This window comes from Galeopterus variegatus, unplaced genomic scaffold (assembly GCF_000696425.1).
Source record: "Galeopterus variegatus unplaced genomic scaffold, G_variegatus-3.0.2 Scaffold1313, whole genome shotgun sequence".
NCBI lineage: Eukaryota > Metazoa > Chordata > Mammalia > Dermoptera > Cynocephalidae > Galeopterus > Galeopterus variegatus.
Genome location: NW_007727424.1, coordinates 310,185 through 333,744, shown reverse-complemented (window position 1 = coordinate 333,744; position 23,560 = coordinate 310,185). Strand labels below are relative to the sequence as shown.

At 43.0% G+C, this 23,560-nt stretch overlaps 1 protein-coding gene and 1 long non-coding RNA gene across 4 annotated transcripts; one reads left to right on the top strand and one right to left on the bottom strand.

Moving 5' to 3' along the window:
• Window positions 1-369: 369 nt before the first annotated feature.
• ZNF266 (zinc finger protein 266) lies at window positions 370-21,140 on the bottom strand. Of its 3 annotated transcripts, none has more exons than XM_008576231.1 (7): window positions 20,872-21,140; window positions 20,695-20,781; window positions 6,343-6,493; window positions 5,045-5,171; window positions 4,354-4,434; window positions 3,497-3,579; window positions 370-2,505 (listed from the first exon to the last, which is right to left on the bottom strand). In XM_008576231.1, the coding sequence occupies exons 3-7, from the start codon at window positions 6,343-6,345 to the stop codon at window positions 1,066-1,068; spliced, it is 1,734 nt and encodes a 577-aa protein (XP_008574453.1). In that variant the 5' UTR covers window positions 6,346-6,493; window positions 20,695-20,781; window positions 20,872-21,140; the 3' UTR covers window positions 370-1,065. The 3 variants fall into 3 exon arrangements, with proteins under 3 accessions (XP_008574453.1, XP_008574454.1, XP_008574451.1); XM_008576232.1 differs by having other exon boundaries at window positions 21,024-21,140; XM_008576229.1 differs by having other exon boundaries at window positions 20,695-21,140.
• Window positions 21,141-21,156: 16 nt separating this feature from the next.
• LOC103593275 lies at window positions 21,157-21,864 on the top strand. Its single transcript, XR_550735.1, has 2 exons — window positions 21,157-21,318; window positions 21,710-21,864. It is a non-coding gene; the product is annotated as an uncharacterized LOC103593275 (long non-coding RNA).
• The last annotated feature ends 1,696 nt before the right edge of the window (window positions 21,865-23,560 follow it).

Here is a 23,560-nt window from a genome sequence, read left to right as displayed (position 1 = left end):
ACTCTAAATTACTAACTGTTGTGTAAAGTCAGGTTCCCTACTTTCACAATAAACTTTTTTTCCTTTATTTTCACAGGGTCTATCACCACAGGAGTTGGAAGTGAACGTTAAGATCTGATGAACACTTAAAAGCTTTTCCACATGCTTTACATTCATAGAACTTCTCTTCTGTGATTTCTTATATTTTTAAAAAGAGCTGAAAGCTGAATGAAGGCTTTCTTTCCCATATTCCCTATTTTCCTAGTGTTTCTCTGCACACTGGATTCATATATATATGAACATTAAGGCTCCTGGAATAGCTAAAGCCCTTTTCACATTCCGTACAGTATTAGTTTCTTAGGATTGCCTAACAAAATACCACAGACTAGATGACTTAAACAAGGAAAATTTATTGGTTTTTCGCTCTGGAGGCTGGAAGTCCAATATCAAGGTGGGGCAGGGTTGGTTTCCTCTGGAGGCCGTAATAGAAGGATTTGTTCCAGGCCTCTGTCCTTGGCTTGCAGATGGCCATCTTCTGGTGATTTCACATGATCTTCTCCCTGTGTGTGCACGTGTGTGCACACGTCCTTCCTTCTACTTTCTCTTATAGGGACACCAGTGATGTTAAATTACAAACTGACCCTAACAGCCTCATTTTAAGTTAATTACCTGTTTAAAAACCTTATGTCCATACCTTGTGAGGAGCCAGGGATTAGGGCATCAAAATATGAATTTTGGGGGGCATCATCCAGACCACACCATTTAAATCATAGGGTTCTCTCCAATGTGAGTTCACATATTCATATTAAGGCTTGTGGAATTAGGAAAGGTTTTCCCAGATTCTCTACATTCATAGGGTTTCTCTCCAGTGAGATTTCTTATATGTAAGGTAAATCTTGAGGATTTAATGAAGTCTTTTCCACATTCCATGCTTCAATAGGGTCTTCTCCATTGCAAATCCTTACGTTAAGACCAAAGAGATTAGTGAAGATGCTTCCACATTCCTTATATTCAAAGGGTTTCTCCCCACTGAGTTCTTCATGTCTTCGAAGTGAACGAGAACACCTTTAGGCTTCCTAATACTCCTTACATTGATAGTTTGTCTGCATGCCTTCTTTCATGATTTCGAAAGGAACTGGAAGAACTAAAGGTTTTACCACACTCTCTACATTCATAGGGTTTTTCTCCAGTGTGAGTCCTTTCATGTAACTGAAATGAATTGGAGTAACTGAAAGATTTCCCACACTGTTTACATTCATAGGGTTTTTCTCCAGTGTGGATTCGCATGTGAAGATTAATACATGTGGGAAACTTAAAGGCTTTCCCACACTCCATACATGTGTATGGTTTTTTGGCACTGTGAGTCCGCATGTGATTATTCAGACTGGAGGAATGCGTAAATGCTTTCCCACATTCAGTGCACTCAAACGGCTTCTCTCCAGTGTGAATTCTCAAATGTCCACTAAGATTTGAAGAAATAGCGAACGCTTTCCCACATTTGACACACTGAAAAGGCTTCTCTCCGGTGTGAGTTCTTATATGTTCATTAAGGCGAGACGACCTGGCAAAGGCTTTTCCACAGTCCTTACATTCATAGGGTTTCTCTCCACTGTGAGTTCGTACATGCTTAGTAAGGTCTGAGTTCTGAATGAAGGCTTTCCCACAGTCCTTACATTTATAGGGTTTTAGTCCAGTGTGAATTCGATAGTGATCATTAAGGTATGAGGAATTTCTGAAGGATTTTCCACACACCTTACATTCAAAGGGGTTCTCCAAAGTGTGAGTTTTTATATGTTCAGTAAGCTGAGAAGACCTAATGAAGACTGCTCCACATTCCTTACATTCATAGGGTTTCTCTCCAGTGTGAATTTTCACATGTTGACTTAAGCAGGAGGAAACTGTGAAGGCTTTCCCACATTCCTTACACTTGTAAGGTTTCTCTCCAGTGTGAGATTTTCTGTGCTGAGTAAGTTGACAAGACCTAGTGAATGATTTCCCACACTCCTTACATTCATAGGGGTTGTCGCCAGTGTGAGTTCCCATGTGAATATTAAGGTATGCAGAATATCTAAAGCCTTTCCCACATTCCTTGCATGTGTAGGGTTTTTCTGCACTGCGAGTTTGTATATTCACAGCAAGGCTTGTGGAGTGAATAAAATCTCTTCCATATTCCTTCCATTCATGAAGTGTGTCTCCACTGTGAGTTCTCATATGTGCCTGCAGGTGTGACTGATTAACGAAGGCTTTCCCACAGTCATTGCATTCAAAGGATTTGTCTTTCGTGCACACACTCTGGTAAACAACATTTGGAGTCAGACTAAAGGCTTTTCCATACTCATTCAACACAGAAAGTTTCTCTCCAGTAGAGGTCTCCTTGTGCAGAGTAAGGAAGTCTATTCCATTCTGATAACACTCAGAAGTGTTTTCAGTATTTTGATTTCTCCCATGAGTCTTAAGGCACGAGTCTTCACTGAAGACTTCTCCATAGTACACACAATCATAATGTTCTCCATTGTGGCTTCTTGCCTGTTGATAAAGGGATGAACGATTAAACTATGGTTCAGAATCATTCCATGCAGACTCATGCATGGAATTGATAGATTCCATGCATCTGAAAATAAAAACATTATGATAACAACTATTTCCGGGCCGGCCCGGTGGCGCACTGCTACAGTGCGCCGCTTGGGAGCGCGGCGGCGCTCCCGCCGAGGGTTCGGATCCCACATACAGACCGGCCGCTCACTGGCCGAGCGACGTGTGGGCGCAGCACCGAGGGTTGCAATCCCGTTGCCGGTCACGAANCGCTCCCGCCGAGGGTTCGGATCCCACATACAGACCGGCCGCTCACTGGCTGAGCGACGTGTGGGCGCAGCACCGAGGGTTGCAATCCCGTTGCCGGTCACGAAAAAAGACAAAAAGGAAAATAAATAAATAACAACTATTTCCATTTTTACCATTTTCATTACATATATACAATTCCTGCCCTGTTGATTTTTTTAAAGTGGAATATGAAAGGCTTCTGCCAGAATGCTGTGCCATCTACTCTAAACAGATTTCTATAGTTTCATTAAATTGTTTTAAAAACTCACGATCTAGTTAGTGAGGACTGTGTACTTGCGGGAACCCTGATATAACAAGTGTCGCACTAGCTTTCAAGCATCCTCAAATTCAACATATTCCAAGTACTTCTCCAGAGACACAGCTCCCTCTTGGGTCAATGTACTTCTCTCAAATATCTCTCATTCTGATTTTCTTTTTTTTTTTTTTTTTCCTTTTTGTCTTTTTTACTGACCGGTAACGGGATCGCAACCCTCAGTGTTGCGCCCGCACCGCGCTCAGCCAGTGAGCGGGAACCGGTCTCCACATGGGATCCGAACCCTCGACAGGAGCGCCGCCACACTCCCAAGCAGCACACTCTCCAGTGTGCCACCGGGCCGGCCCTCTCATTCTGATTTTCTATACGGCATTCCCAATCTTCTCTGAATGTGCAAAATAAAAGACCTCTTGTTTATCTTACCGTTTGCATCCCACTGGAGGTTTGTCCTCTCAAAAAATCCTGCTGAAGTGCTGACCCTTTGGTTTCAAGTTGCACTTTCCATTCTGAAGTTAAAGAGAAAGAGAACTGTAAGGGTTTGGAGACAAAATATGGTAGAGGGTGAAAAGGGAAGGGATCAGGTCGGCCCATGGCTCACTTGGGAGAGAGTGGTGCTGATAACACCAAGGCCACGGGTTTGGATCCCTATACAGGGATGGCTGGTTAGCTCACTTGGGAGAGAGTGGTGCTGATAACACCAAGGCCACGGGTTTGGATCCCTATACAGGGATGGCTGGTTAGCTCACTTGGGAGAGCATAGTGCTAACAACACCAAGTCAGGGGTTAAGAAACCCATTACTAGTCATCTTTTTTAAAAAAAAAGAAAGAAAGAAAATGGTAGGAATCACTTGTATTTGTTTTCAAATTAAACATGGTAATAAAAAAGAAAGTAAACACAGACTTGAAGATTTTGACAATGTTAAACATCTGGCAATAATAAGGATGTGGGGTCAAAATTTTAGATAGTTTATTACAAATGGATTCTATGAAAACAAAAACTGATGGTGAACACAAAAGAACATGATCATGGAAGGAAAGCAGAAGTACAGGACAAGAAGCACACAGCAAAACAATCAACTTGAAATATATTAGGCTGTATTGTGAGATCACAGGAAAGTCTGAGCAGACTGAGAGTAAGACAGCAGGAAGTTGCAGAGTTCCTAACTTCTGAGAAAAATGGCCTCCACCTTCCAAAGTAGAGTGCATCTTCCAAAGTTTCCTCATTATATTTACAAATATACGGAACTTACTGACCTGTGTTATTCTTCACGAATGCTCACCTTGGAGAGCTCCTCTCTGAACTGTCCTCAACTCTTCTTGTTCCAACCAAGAGATCAGACTGGGTTTGATGTTCTGACATCCTGTACACAGGGAAAGACAGATTAATGGAGAGGCTCAGGCAAGAGATGATAAACCTTCCTATGATTCAAGAACTACAGTTCTCATCAAAGCAGTGAAATTATTTTAAAACAGCCAAAAAAATGCAACCATTGCCTCTGTGCCCCAAAAAAGATTGGTTATCTTTGACCTCTGAAACCAAATTCAAATTTATGTACACACTTATAAAGTATTAAGACTTTTATTCAAATAGGAAATAAAGTACGTGGGAAAAAGAGATCTTCATTTTTATGGGGAAACCACCACATCTGTAAATCTTAAACAATATGGTACATCAGACTCCTCTAGAGAGCTTGTTAAAGCACAGATGACAGGACCCCAACTGGACAGTTTCTGATTGATTATGTCAAAGGTAGAGACTGAGAATGTACATTTCAAACCGAGTGATGGTTATGCTCTTGATCTTAGACCACATTTGGAGAAGCATCAAGTACATTTAAACCTATTAGGGCAGGGACTATGTCTCTGTTATCTCCCACTGTACTCAGAGTGGACATCACTGATCATATAACACCATAAGTATATAACATGTATCTGTTCCGTAAGAGGTTACAAGAAATGATCCAGTCTCACCTACTGTGACCAGGTTCTGGTAGTTCTCCAGCATCACATCTCTGTATAGGTTTCTCTGAGTTGTGTCCAGTAAAGTCCATTCCTCCTCACTGAAGTCCAGAGCCACATCCTCAAAGGTTACCAGGTCCTAAATCATCACACACATACTGGTTTGAACCATAAAACATGTCCGCCGACGTTCACTGGAGAATAACGAAGGGAACCCAAAGACTATCCAAGGTTCTGAGGGCTCCATTGTCCATCCCAGGGGTCAGTGGTCCTAGGTACTCTTCTCTAGCCACACTCACTCACTGTCCATGTCCTCCAGTCACATGGCCTTAACAGCACCTCTTATACCTGGGCTTACTTCAACACAACCAAACCAGCTCATCTTATTTACCTCTATTGCTGCACACTCTTGAGCACACTGCAGATGCTTGATAAACACTGATAAATAAATAAATTCTTTGACCAAGGGATACTTTCACCTCCCTTACCATCTGTCAGAGCACTCAGCAAAGAAGAAACAGGGGGACCATGAGGGTCAAAATTAATTAGTAATTACTGAAATGCTGGGATGATTTTTCAAAGTAATCCTTCACCAAAATGAGAAGCTCTACTCCCTAGGGAGATCCAATTATGGATTCAGTCCTTGAGTGAAGCTTTATTTGCTTTAACAAGCTCTGGAGACAATTCTATGTAGAAAGAATTACCTGGTGGATGCAAGTATGCCATTTTGTAGAAGGATACACTTTCTGAATACCTGATAATAATCTGTCGGACAGCCAGCCACCATCTTTTCTATCTGTCTTTTCTTCATAAAGGCAGACTGGGTCCCTGTAAAGAAGACCTCATGGAAAAGAAGGTAGGCATGAGAACCCAGAGCTGACCACAATCTGCACGTTCACATGCCTGGAAGTTAATCCATCCTTGTCTGAAATTCCCATATACTCCAGCACACTCAAGAAAACACACACATATACACTTAAAACACACACACACACACACACACACATTGCTATCACACCATCCTGCCTCTCCTGGAGCCAGAAAAAGGAATGGTGAGTTATGCTGCCCATCAGAAAAGGGTAATGGCCTCATTTGGCAGGTAAGGAAACATAAGCCCTGAGAAATATGAGTCTTTATCTGCCTACGGTGATAACTCATGAAGAAAGTACCTCTTCCCAAAGCACACATACCAGGGACTGTCTCCTAAATGAACCAGCACCATGACTGCTCAGGCCCAGACCATGGGAGTCCGTATTGTACAGGAGGGACCTAAAGCAGAGTCTCTGCAATAGGGCATTAGCAGGACTTACCATGGGACAAATCAATGGTTGCCATCCTCTGAGGCTGATGGTGAAATCTGCCTGAACACTTCCCTCGAGGACAAGATCACTTCTGAGCAGCTTATGAATCTACGTGGCCAGTGGCCATCTCAATTCCTCCTTATACAGGGTTAGTGGAGACCTGTTCAAATCAATCATTAATCAACAAGCATTACATATCAGTAATCAGACATCATACAATAGCTCTCTCTCTGCAGATAACACATGTGAAAGCCACCAGAACAGTATGCTCTATAACATGAATATTAGTAACATCAATCACCATTTACTGAGGACCAGTATGTGTCAGAAGTTGCACTAGCAGCTTTTACTTAATTATCGTAATACAGTAGATATCATTACCCCTTTTTAATACTGAAAAAACCTATATTCAGACAACACTAGTAATTGGTCCAGTATCATCCGGTTTGGAAGTGGTGAGCTAGGACTTGGTTGCAGGTAAGTTTCCCTAATGTCTGATCTGAAGTGGTTGTTGCTACTCCCCAGCATGACCAGAAGTTGGTCTAGATCTGCACTGTATGATACAGTAGTCACTAACCATGTGTTAATGATCACGTCATATTATATACCTAGCATGACTAAAACCCCAAAAATTTTATTTAGTTTTAATAAAAATTAATCACAATCTTTTAAAACTTCCTCTTGCCCCTTCTGGTCTATTTTCTCATCCTCACTTCCAGATAAGCACTCTGTGATTTCTTTCATTTACTAGATACTGTATACATACACTGGGCATTGTGCTCCTCTTTCTCAAACGTATATCTTAACTTAATTTTCTCTATTGTTAAAAGAAACAATATGGGAGAAAAATGTTAAAATCTACCACTGGAGTTGTGGACCTGTTTATGTCTGTTGATGGAGTTTGGATGTGTTGTCCCCTCCGAAACTTATGTGGAAATTTGATCTCCAATGTGGCAGTATTGGAAACTGATTGAGTCATGGGGGCGGATCCCTCATGAATGGATTAATGCTTTTCCTAGGGGAAGGGGGATTAATGAGTGAGTTCTTGCTCAATTAGTTCCCGCAAGAGAGCTCACTGCTTAAAAAGACCCTGGCACCCTCTCTCTCTCTCTCTTGCTTCCTGTCGCCATATGATCTGCTTGTTCCTGCTGGTTGCCTGCCACTTTCCACCATGAGTAGAAGCAGTCTGAGGCCCATGCCAGACGCAGCTGTCCCAGAATCGTAAGCCAAATAAACCTCTTTTCCTTATAAGTTACCCAGTCTCAGGTATTCTGTTATAGCAACACAAAACGGACTAAAACAGTCTGTGAAGCACTACTTTATACAATTTGTAACATCGTTGGGTGATACACATACTGAACTTTAATATTTTTGAGGGAACAAAACCTTTTATCATTATGAACCCTATGTACAGAGGGTACTTAAAAAAAGTTCGTGGAGAAATATAATTAAAAGATAACACGCGGTGTTGATAACACCACAGTCAAGGGTTCAGATCCCTGTTACTGACCAGCCATAAAAAAAACACAAAAAATAAATCTTTCCATGAACTTTTTGAAGTACCCTCATCTCTAGGAATGTTCTTGGATGATAATGTGTGGCATGGGGATCTGCTTTCCTCTGGAGAGTTTTTGCATCTCATGGCAGCATTATGTGTCCTTTGGATGCCAATATTCCCCAGTACCTGGCACAAAGCCTGGCTCATGAAGACACCCAGTGACTACTGTCTAGCAGACAACCAAGATCCTTCTCGAACTGTATAATCAAGAGTAACTACATTACAGCTAAATAACTGGTCATAACACAACATAAATCTGAGTCTGCAGGAAATGTACTGAATTACTAAGAATGCAAGGGTGGAAGGAACACCATCGTCTTCTCCACACGCACCCACCAGCCATGACTTGTCTACACAGCAGAGACCAGTTTCTCATGGCCTCCTCATGTGGATACGTAGTGCTCTTGATCTTGCACCCCACAGGCACCCTGATTCCCTCTGCTCATCTGCCCATAAGCCAGGGCTTGCCTGTATTCCAGAGAGCTGCTTCCTGCTTTCCCAGTGACTGACAACTAGCTCTGGCCAAGGCAACCCAGTGAACTTCATCACCAGCCAGTGGACTGCAATGTCACCATCTCCAACAACATCTGAGGCCCAGTCTTGGGGAGAAGGACCCCCTCCTAATCTGCCTTCCTCAGGTACTCTCCCTCAATTGCGGGACATGTCAGAGTTCTCTCTACGTATTTATGTTACACTTTTGTTTAAATCAAGGTGTGACTTCTATCTTCTGGCTGGACCAAGACTTACACACTATTGAGACCGAAAGTGATCTGTGGACTTAGGCTTGTAAAGATGAGATTTTGGGATTGTTTTGGTCACGGCTTTAGGCTTAAGCAAGGAGCTGAGCACCTTACCAATCTGAAAGACATTCAGGGCATCATTTTAATCAAGATATTACCTGTGCTCTGCAGCAAGTTCAGGCTGCAGTACAAAATTCTCAAGCACTTAGTCCAAATGATCCAGCAGACCCAATGATACTCAAAGTATCCACAGTAAATAGGATGCTGTTGGAAGCCTCTGGTAAGCACCAACAGGAGTATCAGAGCACAGACCTCTACTAGTATGAAACAAATCTAGGCCCTCTTCTGCAGGGAACTATTCTCCTTTTGAGAAACATCTTACCACTGGTACAAGTTAAAGACTGGACAACTAACCACAGGACATCAAGTGACCAAGTGGCCCAAGCTTCCCCTCATGAGCTGGGTGTTGTCTGACACACCTAGGCATAAATTTGGGTACGTGCAGCAGCGATCTATCACGAAATGGAGATCACATAAGACACTAAGCTGAGGCAGTTCCTGCAAGAGCAGGCAGCCAAGACTCTTTGGACAAGCTCCATTCACAGTGCCGCCTCCCCCTCAATCTGTGCCTATGGCTTCCTTGGGTATTCCTCACACCCAGTAAACCAAGACAAAACTTGGTTTACAGAAAGGTCTGCACGATAAGCTAGTACCACTGGATAGTGGAGAGCTGAAGCACCACAGTCCTAGTGAAGCTGACACTGAAGGACAGTATCAATGGAAAATTTTCCCAGTGGCAGAACATAAAGCAGTGTATATGGCTGTCTTTGTGTCTGGAGTAAGAGTTGACCAGATGTACGTACACACACTGATTCATGAATAGTTGCTGATGATTTGGCTAGATGGTCAAGGAAGTGGGAGGAGCCAGACTGGTAACAAGGAAGTCTAGGAAAAGGTATCTGGATGACCTTCTCTGAAAGGACAGTGTGTCCCATATGAATGCCCACCAAAGGTGATCCACTGGAAATAAGGGGGACAAAATCACGCACTTCGACAATGTCTATTACTTTTCCTAGTCACCTCAGTGCTTGCTCAATGTGCCCATGAAAAAAAAAATGGCCACGGTGGCAGGAATAAAGACTATGCATGTGCTCACTGATATGGACTTCCCCTTACTGAGGCTGACCCAGCTATCATTACTGCTTTACCTCATCTCCTGAAAGCAGAAATCAACACTGAGTGTCCAGTATGATACCATTCCTTAGAAGGAACAAGCCAGCCACCTGGTAGCAGGTCTTCTTCCATCATGGAATCGTCCAAGACTCATCCTCACTGGAAGAGACTCACGTTCTGGATGTGGATGTGACTTTTTACTGGCACCAGCATCCATGGACTCACAAAATGCCTTATCTACAGTCACAGCATTCACACAGCAGTGTTCCTAAACACAGAACCCATTACACTACAAAGGAAGTTCAACAAGGGGACCATGTCCACGCAATCAACTGGTCCCATCACACACACCGTCGCTCAGGAGTCGCTGACCTAAACGAAAGGTGCAATGGCATAATGAAGACTCATTTACAGGCCAAATGGGAGACAACCCTCTGAAAGGAAGGGATCTGTCTCACAGGAGTAGGTATACGCTTTGAATCAGAGAGCCTTATGTGGTACTGTCTCCCCACAGCCAGAATATATGGGCCCAGGAATTGATGGGTAAAGGTGGAATTGGCTCCACTGACAGAATTTTTGCTCCCAATCCCAGCAACTTAGAGTGCTGCAGGTTTGGAGATCTTAGTCCCTAATGGGGAAGGCTTCCCCCAAGGGGGCCAATTATGGTTCCAATACACTGGAAGACGAGACTGCCCATTTTAGGCTTCGTATACCATTAAACCAAGAGGCCAGAAAAAAAAGTACGGCAGTGGGGAGGGGTAACCTACTGCCTAGAGTGATTGTTCCCAGTTATCAAAGGGAAAATGGAGTACTGCTATTCAATTGAGGCAAGGAAGATGTAGTGTGGAACCTCCAAGTATTTCCATGCTGCAAAGAAAAGGTTAATGGAAACTTACAGCTAAAGAAAGGCAAGACAGTGGAAGACTTACACCCATGGGGGATGAAGATGTGGGTCACACCTTGAAGTACAGAAGCTAGAGCTGCTGAGGTTCTGGCTGAGGGCAAGGGCAATATGGAACTGGTGGCTGAAGAATTAAGCCACAGATATCAACTATAACCTTGAGAGCAATTACCGAAACAAGAAAGGCAGTAGTTTGCGTTTTCTCTTTGCTTGTTATATGTATGTGTTTATTTATAAAAACTACCCATTCACTTCTTCTATATCTTTCCCACTTTTAGTATATATATGCATTACTAGAGATTAAGTTTATAATTTAGTCTTTAGGGGGCCGGCCCGTGGCTCACTTAGGAGAGTGCGGTGCTGATAACACCAAGGCTGTTGGCCGTACAGCAGAATCTGCCTTCCTCAGGTACTCTCCCTCAATTGCGGGACATGTCAGAGTTCTCTCTACGTATTTATGTTACACTTTTGTTTAAATCAAGGTGTGACTTCTATCTTCTGGCTGGACCAAGACTTACACACTATTGAGACCGAAAGTGATCTGTGGACTTAGGCTTGTAAAGATGAGATTTTGGGATTGTTTTGGTCACGGCTTTAGGCTTAAGCAAGGAGCTGAGCACCTTACCAATCTGAAAGACATTCAGGGCATCATTTTAATCAAGATATTACCTGTGCTCTGCAGCAAGTACCAAGTCAAGGGTGCTGAGTGTGGTGCTGACAACACCAAGTCAAGGGTTAAGATCCCCTTACCGGTCATCTTTAAAAAAATAAAATAAAATAATAATAATAATAATTTAGTCTTTAGGGAACAGAATATTCAGTAAGAATGTGACTAAATTTGAGGAGTAAGTGATATGGCCTGTGATGGGGACACAATGACTATGGGGACTGTGCATCTTCTCACTTCAAGGAAGGGTGAGCATTTCTTCCCTTATAGCCTTAGGTAGAAATATAGACTTGTCTAATTATTATAAGGAATTCAGCTGTGTGTAGAAGAGAGCATATGCAGGGCGAGGAGCCAAGCAGTGAACTGTGACAGTTGTCTATCTCAGCTCCAATTTCACCTTCAATACCTAGTATGGAATAAAAAACCATATTCATTATTTACACTACATTAACAACATGTTAAGCTTTGTAAGTAAAGGTGCATCATAAATTTGTTTAATATAGTTGCTGCCATGACATCCATTTTTAGGCCTGACATTAAGTTACCTGAAACCCAGTTGTACCCATCACTTTTGGCCTAGTTAAAACTTCCCCTCCCTGGGTGGCTGCTTGTGATAGAGCTGCTTGTTCCTCATCTAGTGACCCCAAACCCAAGACATCCCACAGCTGCTGACCAAATGAAACCCAATGGCCAATTCCAGAGTCATGTAAATAAGTTTCCCCTTCAAGAGTGGTTTCTCTAACCTAGCCAACCCACAATCTCCTTTCCCCAACCCCCCAGCCTAAGGGATAAACCCGTGGCCCTTAATAAAGGCATAGTCCCCCAAGTCCTGTCTCTCTCTCATTCCCTACCCACCAGGGAGCTGTCTCCTTGGAGGGTGCTCCTCTTCTATCCTGGATATGAGTAATAAAGTGCTTCTGTTATAAATTCTAAAATAATAAGCTGCTGCCTACTCTATGCCTCACCTGACCAACACACTGGAATGCAACTCTCCTCCTGGTCTGGGTATGGCTAGAATTTATAGCCACTCTCTAGTGAGAGACCTCTAGACAAAAGAGAGGAAAATAAAACCGGTGCAGGGGGCAGGGTATGTGGTCACACCACGAGGGACACAACAAAATGCCTTAAGGCTCTCCCTGGCTTACTGCCTGGCCCTCCCCTGTGGCTCACAGAAGGCACTGCGGACGGCAGGGGGATGTCTGCACTGTTGTGCATTTGCTGCCTTTTGAGTCTGTGTAGTGCTGCCCAAACTCCCTAAATTGGGTGAGTCCCACAGTGTTCCAGTGTTCCTTGGGACCCACCAATTGCTAGATTTAATAGGGTAAAAGGGGCAACCACAAGCTCCTTCCCCCAGCGCCCAAGCCTAAGGGATAAGCCTGTGGACCTTAATAAAGGCACAGTCCCCCAGCAACATCCAAGGCTGCTATCACTCCAGTGGGAACTACTGATGGGAGTGAAATTGACTGTAAGCCGACTGGCTTGCTACTAAGAGGCAGAAGAAAGTACGGTAGACACTGTGCCAATACGAGGGCTAGCAGAGTAAGAGAGGGAGCTTTGCATTATGCCTGCCTGAGTTGGGGAGGCAGTATCTAGGGAGATCACTATACTTTCCAACCTGACAGGAGGGGCACCCCCTTCACTATGGAGATGGCACCTCACTGGCAGTGCCACTGCAGGGATCCACTATCCCTGTGTTGCTGCCCACCCTTGCAACTGTTCCTCTACACGCCGACCCTGCTGAGGGAGACTCGGACACCCTACAGAGGGAGGTGGCCACCTACAAATGGGGTTGACCGACCACAGATGAAGGCCTATGCTCAAAACAGGAGCCACTGGGACCACCAGGAGCTTGTCAGGTAAACAAACACCTGGAGAGGAAAAAATATTTTAGCTGCCTAGAAATACAAGCCATTCTACAGATTTTATTTAAAAGGGGGAAAAAAGGAGTAAAAGGACTGATTATCTTAAGGTTTGGAAGTCCCAGACAGAGACTACCTACAGGCACCATGTCCCTTACCCCTCCCTCTTTTCCTCTTTCAACCAGAGACAGAAACTAAGAACCACCCCTGCAGACAGCTAGAAGCATAAATCGCCCATCCCCCCCCGACACCCCCTCCTCCCCTGCAAAGCCTCAGGTTTTAGGTAGCTACAAGTCCAAGAAAAAAAAGAGGAACTTTAAACTTTAAATACTGAGCAAATGCCAGGTCTAACAAACATACTACTGCCAGCCCTAGGTTACTTAGTGACTTAAAACCAAACAGTGAGATGGTGTGTATGGGGGGGAGGGGGTTAAAGGTAATTAAATATTAACTTTAACATTTGTGCACCAATTGACAAAACTGCATAGGCAAAATCAGTCTGTGGCTCAAATCAGTATGGGAATCGTACTACGTTTACACATTGTACCCCTATTGTAATAAATAATAAATTTATGTTAAAATAATACTGTGACACTTACAAAGTGGCTTGATAAAATGGGATGCCATTGATCCCCAGTTAAAATAGTTAATATAGCCCAATGTAAGTTAAAACAGGGCCTCAAGAATTAAAACTTATATAAAACCTAAGTAATGAAGGAGTGATTATCTCTAGTGCTTCTCCATTTGACAGCCCAGTCTTGCCTGTTCTTAAACCTGAAAATAAACAAATAAAATAAAGGCCACCACTTGATGACTACTATGATGGATCGTTACTCGTACATCCTTAATGCTGTGATCTCATCCATCAAGTTCCCCATAACCAGTATTATTAAAATTACTAATTCTGGGCCGGCCCGGTAGTGCACTGGAGAGTGCGCCGCTAGGGAGCATGGCGGCGCTCCCGCCGAGGGTTCGGATCCCATGTGGAGACCGGTTCCTGCTCACTGGCTGAGCGCGGTGCAGGCGCAACACCAAGGGCTCTGATCCCATTGCCGGTCCCCGGTACGGGCGCGACACTGAGGGTTGCGATCCCGTTACTGGTCAGTAAAAAAGACAAAAAGAAAAAAAAAAAATTACTAATTCTATTCAATCAACAACCATTAAATATTGGGCTCTTGTGAGTTTGGTTAGCATGTTCTATTCAGTGCCTACTTCAACAGCTCCTCAGCTGCAGTGTGACTCCACCATCCAAGGGACACAATACACCTTTTTGTCCGGCTACACAACACACAGAACTTTTGCAAAAGAGATCTTAACACCCACCTTCTCTAGGAACACAGGTGTGACATTACGCTGATAACAACCTTCTACAAGGAGACTCAGTGGACAGACGCTGAAGGACATATAATTCCAATATCTTCCAATATCTTTTAGTACTGGTCTGGTGGAAACATATTCCTCATTTACAAATTTTACATACTTCTAATATAAAAATCAAAAGGCAGGCCTATTAGTGCCTTGAGAAAAAAAAAGAAAGGAAAAACCTCTTTCGTGACTGACAGAGGCTTTGGCATCTTCTGATACCTCCTAGAGTGTCTGGACCATTTACGAAAACCATTAGTTGTTCCTAGGGCTTCTAATGCAAGAAACTGTCCCTCTTGGCCTCCTTCCATACATCATTAAAATAAATGACTGGCTGCCTATGGGGCTCTTCTAGAAATAGAGGCTCTCACAGACCCTGAGCCTGGGACCATCCACACCCAGCTGCCCATCATGCTTTGGGCCATGGAAACAGCACCTCACAAGCTCAGCACGACTACTGAGGCCTCCCTAAGACTAGACGGAGCCAAACCTGGGCCCCCTGGTATATTCCACTCCAGAAGGACATGGCTTCGCCTGTCCTCAGTCACTTGCCAGATACCAAAGTGCTGAAGGAGGTCACCCCTCCCCCAAGCCTCTAGACTACCTGGAAAGCCCCTTGGGACTAACTGAGTGAACAGTAATGGGAGTCTGTGGACTATGCAAACAACACTGCTAACCATCATACGTGCTAGAGTTTAGTGGAGAGTTGCTGCTTTCCACCCCTTAGCCAGGATATCCCTAATAAAGGACGAGACCCAAGAAACAACACACTTGACCAAATTTCACAGAGTTATCTTAGCACTAGATGCCCTGGTGAACAAATGGTCCCATCTTTACATTTATTCTAAACTGTTGAGCCATTACCTAAAAACTGTCACCTTCAAGGTGTTTAAAAGAAAAAAAGAACCACACACGCACAATACTAACCTCTTGAAAAAGGAATTCAATAGTTCTCAAATAAATGGTTTCACTGAAAGACATAATGATGTCCTCAAACAACTATTTTTCAAATACCAGTCCAATGAATAAACCCCTGAATTTTTCTAGCATGCCCCAGGCCTCAACTTATTTTGTATAAATTTTTAATATTGCCCCCATCCCACAAGGACTGGAAGCCAAGTCAAGGATGCATACTCTCCTGAGACTCATTAACCATAGATTGTCCTACAGGCCAGGCAGCTGCTCATCTGATATGGGACCCATATGAACCTAAACTTCCACCAAAAAACAAAAACAAAAACAAAAAACCTGTCAGGTGCAGCTACACATAATCCTATTAACTACCGGTATTATTACTACTATTATTACTACGGGTGTGGATGCTTTATTGATTTACAACCTAAAGGGCTACATCAATTTCAGACAGTACACACTTAAAAAGAATACGCCAGTCCCACATTCCAGATGACTTTGCTCTGGCACAGAATATCACTGCAGGAGGTGACATCACCTCAGATAACATAGCCCCAACCCGAGACCTTGCTGTTAGAGATAACTTCACCCATTACACTGAAACCTCCACAGTGATACCCATGGACTGCCTCTCATAAGGCAAAAATGGACAGAACATTTTTTTGTTTTTCGTCCTGAGCTCACTGTCTGCTTAACCCATGATCCTACTTGCTTTCTGCTCATACATACACCCTCACACACCCACACCTAAAGGAAAATCTGGTACACATTGCTAAAATTAATGTAGATTATTGTTTTCCCCAGGAGGCACCTGCCTCATATCAGTAAACTCCTTAACCCCCTGAGGACAACCCATCCCCCTCCCACTTTCTACCAGGACCTCCTGGCTTGCCTCTGTAACCACAACCACTCCTCCTCCTTGGTTACACCCAATATCACTAATCTTTACATATGCTTTCCTAAACTATGAGTTCATAACCTCCAACAACATAACTGCCCTACTAAAATGCTTAATTTGTTGGTTAAACGATACTATTCCCCCTGCAGTCAGTATCTTCACCATTCTAATTGCAACTGTCTCACATTTAAAAGATGCTGAGGCATGAGGAGATGCACTGTCATAAATTTGTTTAATATAGATGCTGCCTCAGCAGCCATTTTCAGGCCTGACACTGAAAACCCTGTTGTCCCCTGTCATCTCGAGCCTAGTTAAAACCTCCCCTTCCTGTGTGCTTGTGATACAGCTGCTTGCTCCTCATCTCACTAACCCCAAACCCAACACATTCCACAGCTACTGACCACAAGGAAACCTAATGGCTAACACCAGAGTCACGTATTCCCCCCTTCACGTGTGTTTTCTTTAGCCTAGCCAGTCCACAACCCCTCATGAACTTAAATAAAGGTACAATCCCAGAGGTACTCTCTCTCTCATTCCCTACCCGCAGGTAAACCCCTGTTGTCTCCAAACTTCCCATCGGCCCTCGAGGGAACAGCTCTTCTCTCTTGGACCTGTGAGTAATAAAATGCTTCTGTTACTTCATGTTTTTTATCGTGCTGCCTCCCTTGTGTCTCACCTGACCAACACACTGGAACGTAACTTTCTTCCTGCTCAGGGCAGGGCTAGAACTTGTAACCACTCTCCCCAGAGACCTCAAGACCAAATCACAGGAACTTACAAAAAGCAGGCATGGGATGGACACCGTAAAAGGAAAGGAACTTCATATGCTGGCTACAACTATTGCATGGTGCTCAGCGGTTGGGTGTGAGGGCACTTGATGGTGCTCTGCCCATGCCATGTGCCCAGAACACACAGTCCCCAGGTGATCACCAAGCCCTGGCCCAGTCACCACCATCCCTTGACCCTCCTAAAAAAGACACCATGCACTCAAAGGATTCCCACTAGCAGAGTAGCAACATGCTTGATGGTTGTTTCTCTCCTGACACAGACACAGTGCATTCCAGAATGCATGCTACATATCAACCCAGCTCACTTTGTGCACCTACCTGTGTCCCAGAAGTTTGTTCCCCACAACCCTCCAGATGTAGACACTGTGGTCCCGGACCTCACAACTGAAGTGGCATCCAAACTGCCTCTGCATTACCTGCCCACCACCTGCCCTGAAGGTGTATTTGTGACAGCTTTCCCAACACAGATACCATGCATTCCAGGCTCATACTGACAGTGGTATCCCAACTCCCTCCACACATCGGCCCACCAACAGCTGCTAGCCTTGGCCATGGAGCATTGCTTCAATCTTGCCTAGTGATGATAGAACAACTGTGGCCCAGAATAATCCAGCAAGCTTCTCCACCATCCAGATGGCTACAACTACACTGTGGCCAAACATGCTGCCATGACCCCAAAAAATCTCCACCTGCTCCTGAATAATGACCTCCTATTGAGTGTATGCAAGACTTAAGTTTCTAGCCAACAGAACACAGCAAAAACAAAGGGATACTGGAGATGTAATTAAAGTCTCACATCAGTTGGTTCTAAGTTCAGTAAGGAATTCATCCAAGTAGGCCTTACTTAATTAGGTGGTATTCTTTTAAACAGGGTCTAGGCCTTTCCTGAGGTTCTGACACTCCTCTACCTGGCTTAATGAAGTGGCAATGTGGCAAGAGCTGCAGGTAGCCTCTAAGAGCTAAGGTCAGCCTCCAGCTGACAGCGAGCAACAAGTCCTGTCGCTGCAAGGAAATTTTGCCCATTATCTGAGTGAGTTTGGAATAGATTTTTCCCTATTTAAGCTTCTCTAGTTAAGTTACATGAGACTGCAAACCAACCAATGCCTTGACTGCAATCAGGTGAAATCCTGAGCGGAGGACCTACCTAAACCAGGCCAAACATACTTTAAGTACTCAAAGAAGCTGTGAGATAGCTCATGTGTTGTTTTAAACCACGAAATTTGTCTTAATCTGTTAGGCAGCAAGAGATAACAAATACATGTTATCTAATGAGGTCTAAATCCCTGCCTTGGGAAGGGGCAGACATTCTTTTGTTTCTTTCTGCTTTCACTCAAAATTATGTTTATGAAATTCGTCTGCATTTTTGCATCTACCTTTGATTTTTCCCTTCTATTTACTGTAGAGCCTTCAAATACTAAGTATACCACAATTTACCTATTCTTCTGTTGATCCACATATGGGATTTTTGCAATTTAGGGCTATTTCATATAATACTGGTATAAAAAATATTTACTTTTATCTTGATACTCATATTGCACGCATTACTGTTGTGTTATAGAGCCCACAAAGTACAAATTCAGTAGGTACTGCCAACAGTTTTTGAAATTGCTCTTCCAGTAAACTCCCCAAAGAGCAGTATATGCACATCCTCACCAACTTTATCTTCAAAACCCCCACCAATTGTTTCACTATGTCCAGCTAGCTCACTGGGACCTGTAAGTGGCAAAAACAGAACATGAATATTTCCAAGCCTTTGACCCCTTCACAGCTTTCTGGCAGTCTGCATTGGCAGGGGAGTTTTCTGGTCATTTACCTATAGTGAGTGACTCCAGCCTCCTAGATGTGTGAGTATCTATGAGGAGTAACACAAGACATTCCTTCAGGGAAAGGAAGGACCAGTTTGGGTAGGAGTAGAAACCCCGAGGTGGACTGAAAACAATCAGTGAAAAGGCTTTGACTCTCTAATTATGTACACAAATATTTCCTAAGATTAATAATTCACATAAGTGAATTTTCACGGAGAACTTATTTTTCAATGCCCAGCCACTGAGTCTCATGAAGTCCACAAACTTCCCATTCGTGAAATTAAAACTTTCATACTTCCTATTTTCCCTTGATTTACATCATTTGATCAGATGGCACTTATTTTTTCCTGTTAGTCATACACTGAAGATTAGATTATTCCATCACATTTCCTTCCCTCTGTCACTCTAGAAATGTAATCAGCCAATTCATAGAATGTTTTCCCAGACACTTCCTTCCCTTTCCTTTTTTTTTAAAGATGACCAGTAAGAGGATCTTAACCCTTGACTTGGTATTGTCAGTACCACGCTCTCCCAAGTGAGCTAACCAGCCATCCCTATATAGTGATCCGAACCCGTGGCCTAGATGTTATCAGCACCGCACTCTCCCAAGTAAGCCATAAGTTGGCCTTTCCTTCCCTTTCAACATGGTTAAAACATACAACTTATATTTCTGGACTCAGCTTAAATATCACTCTATTTTCTTAGCATCACCTACACCCATACGAAGACAGAAAAATAATACTGTCTTGTACTTTACTTCTAGATATTCATCAACTGTAAAATACATTTTTTGCTTGGTTAGATGTTAGCCTCCTCTGCTAGTTTACAAGCTCCCTAAGAACAGCCCTATATTGATTTTTTTCACTATGCCTTAATCAACCATTCAGGGACTCATCAGTTTACAGGAAATATAAGAAATGGAGGAAACATTTAAACACACCGGGAGAATACAATCAAATACATCAAAATGTGTGACTTTCTCCAAGAACAAATGACTTTTCAAGAAGACATTATAACTGAAAGACAATAGCAACTGCTTTAGGTTCAAAGAGACTAAAAGACATAAACAATTACAACATAAAAACTTGAGTGGATATTAGATCCAAAAGCAACCAAAAGGTTATTTGGGGACAATATGGAGACTTTTACTTTTTTACACAGGAAAGATATCAGTAACATTTTTAATTTTCTTGGTTCAAATAGTACTGTTGTCTTAACAGGGCAATGTCGTTATCTATAGGATATGCATTACCGAGCATTTAAATCTCAAGTGTCACGCTTGCCATTTTCAACTTACTTCCTCTCAAACAGTTCACCAAAAAATGTATTTTACTTTTCTGAGGAGAGAGCAGATGACAAATTCAAACATTACAGTAAAGGTGCAATAAAACCTCCATTCTTTCTTCCTAGAAGCCCTGTTTTGAAGCTCTGTGGGAAGGTACAGGTCTAGGAAGTTCAGATGAAAAGAACAGCTTAGTATTCCTGTTTTTTTCAGTAGAAAGACTTGCAGTCTAAAAACGTTTATATCCACATACAGTAACATGCACACCCCAGACACCTAAAAAAGTAGCTTTGTCTTTCCACCTGAAAATTTGTCAAAAACACAGAACAGCAAAGAGAAAGCCAAATTCTCATATGAAACGTTAGCAGAAGCAGAAGGAAGAGGCGCTCGTGAACCAACTTCCACCCAGTGCTCACCCGAAAGCGCCGCAATCGCCAGGTCCGTGAGGCGGGAGGACGCAGGGCTGGGGTCAACGCGCTTTGAAGTGGGGAAATTTTTTATTTCTGGGGGGGGAAAAAAACACAACGATTGCTTTGGAGGCTTTAGAAGAGGCAATTACCGGGTTTGAAAGAACTCTACGGAATCGCCCTTACGACATATCCCGACGCACTCCCGGCGGGGACGAGGGCCCGAGTGGCGTCTCGGCCCTGGCCGCCCCGGGAGGACCCGCGGCCCCGGCGGACGCGAGCGGAGTGGGCCAGCCCTCTCTACGAAGCCCCCTCGGCGGCCCGGACCAAACTCGTACTTTCACCACCGGCTGCTCCCCTCCACCTGGCCTCACCGAAGCCGTCTTAAGCCAGAAACCACCCAAGTGGAAAGAACCCCGGCCGCGCGGAGGCAGCGCCGGAAGAGACGACGGCGCGCTGCTGACGTCACTTCCGCTCCCAGCCGCGGGCCTGCGGGGCTGCCGGTTCTAATCTCAGGCACGTTGGACCTCGTTCGGACGCAGAAATTGTTTCCCTCCCGCCTGAGGCGGATGGCTCTCAGGGTCGACGCAGCGCGGGACTGGAGGCAGAAACAGACCCGAGGACAAGGCTGAGGTTAGAACCCGGCCTGTGGGCGGGGCCCGTGCTCGGGGCGGGGATGGAGGCGGGACCCGGCCCAGCGCGCGGTTTGGACGGAAGAACAGACGAGAAACGAGGCTGCGGGGCGTCTCACCAAGTGCTTTTTACCTGCCTCTGCCCGTGTACCCGGAGCCCTTACAATGATTTTCCCAAACTGATAAACCTGCCAGTCCGAGAAATGGACTACTCCTCCGTTCAACCAATCCAGTCTTTAGGCCTTTATTTCCCTTTTTTGTTATTTTTTTAAATCTGAAGAACCTGCTAAACTCTGAGTTGATTTCTTTGTTTTCAATGTACTGACACTTTTTGTAAATCTTGTATATTTTTTCTTCAAATATGTGTTTTTGTTTTTCGGGTCTTACCGTAGGTTCCAGGGTCTCCCGTACTGTGTTGTAAAGGAACGTTGATACCAGGCATTCTTCACCTACGCAGGATTGGTTCTACAGTTGCTCCGGTAATCATTTTGCTGTGGTTTTCAGTGGACGGCCTTTGTGGAGTTAATAAAGTGATTTTGAACATTGACTAACATTTTATCAGGAATTGTTTAGGTATACCATCAAATATTTTGTGAATAGTGAGTTAGCTATTTTGCTGTTAATTTTTCATCTTTTACCGTGCAAAATATTTAATTTATGTAGCCAAAGGCGTTGTTTTTTAATATAATTTCTGGGTTTCCTGCCATACATTCAAAAGTCTCCATAAACTCTAGATTACATACAGATTTTCCTAATTTTCTTCTGAAATGTATTACTTTTTAAAAATTTTTTTGGCGGCTGGCCGGTACAAAATGTATTACCTTTAAAAACATTTAAATCTTTCATCCTCATGGAATGTATTTTCGCATGTGGTGTGGGGTAGTGACTCTAGTTTTTTTTTTCCCCAGAAAGATGGCCAATTATTGTACTACCATCCTTATCTTACTGACTTGAAATTCCATGTTTATTAAACAATAAGTTCAAATATATACCTGTATCTTCTTCTAGACTCTCTGTGCCAGTAATATGTTTGCTTATGCCAATACCAATATCATAATCTTTTCATCCCAAGGCTTTATATCAACTTTTAATATTTCATCGTAAAAATATAATAGTGGCTGTTTGTTGTATCTTACTATTCTAGGTGCTTCATAGACCTTAAGTTTTTATGCTACCAATGATGTAGCTACTATCATGATTTTCATTTTCGTTTTTTGGACCAGCTTTACTGAGATATAAATTCACATATGACACAATTCATCCATTTAAAACTATACAATTCAGTGTTTCCAGTACATTTAACAGTGCTGTGCAACCATCATAACTTTTGAACCTTTCATTGCCCTAAAAGAACCCTCTGGATGTCAAAAACCCACATTTATTTCCTTTCTTAATCTCTAGGCAACTGCAAATCTACTTTTCTGTCTCTACAGATTTATCTTTTGTGGACATTTCATATGAATAAAATCACACAATCTTTTGTGAAGCTTTTTTCACTTAGCATGGTTTTCAAGGTTCGTCTGTGTTGTCGCATATATCATTCCTTTTTATGGCTGACTGATATTCCATTTTATAGATTTACTATATTATTATTTATTCATCTGTTGATGGACATTTGGGTTGTTTCCACTTTGGGAATATTTATGAGCAATGAGGCTAGGAAGATTCACGTATATCTTCTCGTGCATACAGGTTTTATTTCTCTTGGGTATACACCTAGGAGTGAAATTGCTGGGCCGTACAGTAACTATCTGTTTATGAATTTGAAGAACTGCCAGATTGTTTTCTAAAGCGTCTGCACCATTTTACATTCCCACAAGAGATGTATGAGGATTCCAATTTCTCCAAATCTTTGCTAACTCTTGTTATAGTTTGCCTTTTTCATGTTAGCCATCCTAGTGGTGTGAAGTGATACCTCATTATTATTTTGATTTGTATTACTAAGACTACTGCTGCTGAACATCTTTTCATGTGCTTGTTAGCCATTTCTCTGTCTTCTTTGGAGAAATTTTTGTTCAAATCCTTTGTCCCTTTAAAAATTTGATTGTCTTTACCTTATTGCGTTGTAAGAGTTCTTTATATATTTTGTACTCAAGTCCCTTACTATTTATGTGATTTGCAAATATTTTCTCCCATTCAGTGCGTTGTCTTTCACTTTCTTCATGGTATACTTTAGAATATAAAAGTATATGTCCTGGGCCTTTGAAGTGCAAAAGTTTTGGGTTTTTGTTTGTTTTTTTAAA

Bases quoted from the DNA above. Each gene is read 5' to 3' on its own strand.
- ZNF266 (XM_008576229.1), bottom strand. The intron at 4,435-5,044 runs GTGAGACTGGAT...CCCTGTGTACAG, and splicing joins CCAGAACCTGGTCACAGTAG to GATGTCAGAACATCAAACCC. The intron at 3,580-4,353 runs GTGAGCATTCGT...CTTTAACTTCAG, and splicing joins TCAGAGAGGAGCTCTCCAAG to AATGGAAAGTGCAACTTGAA.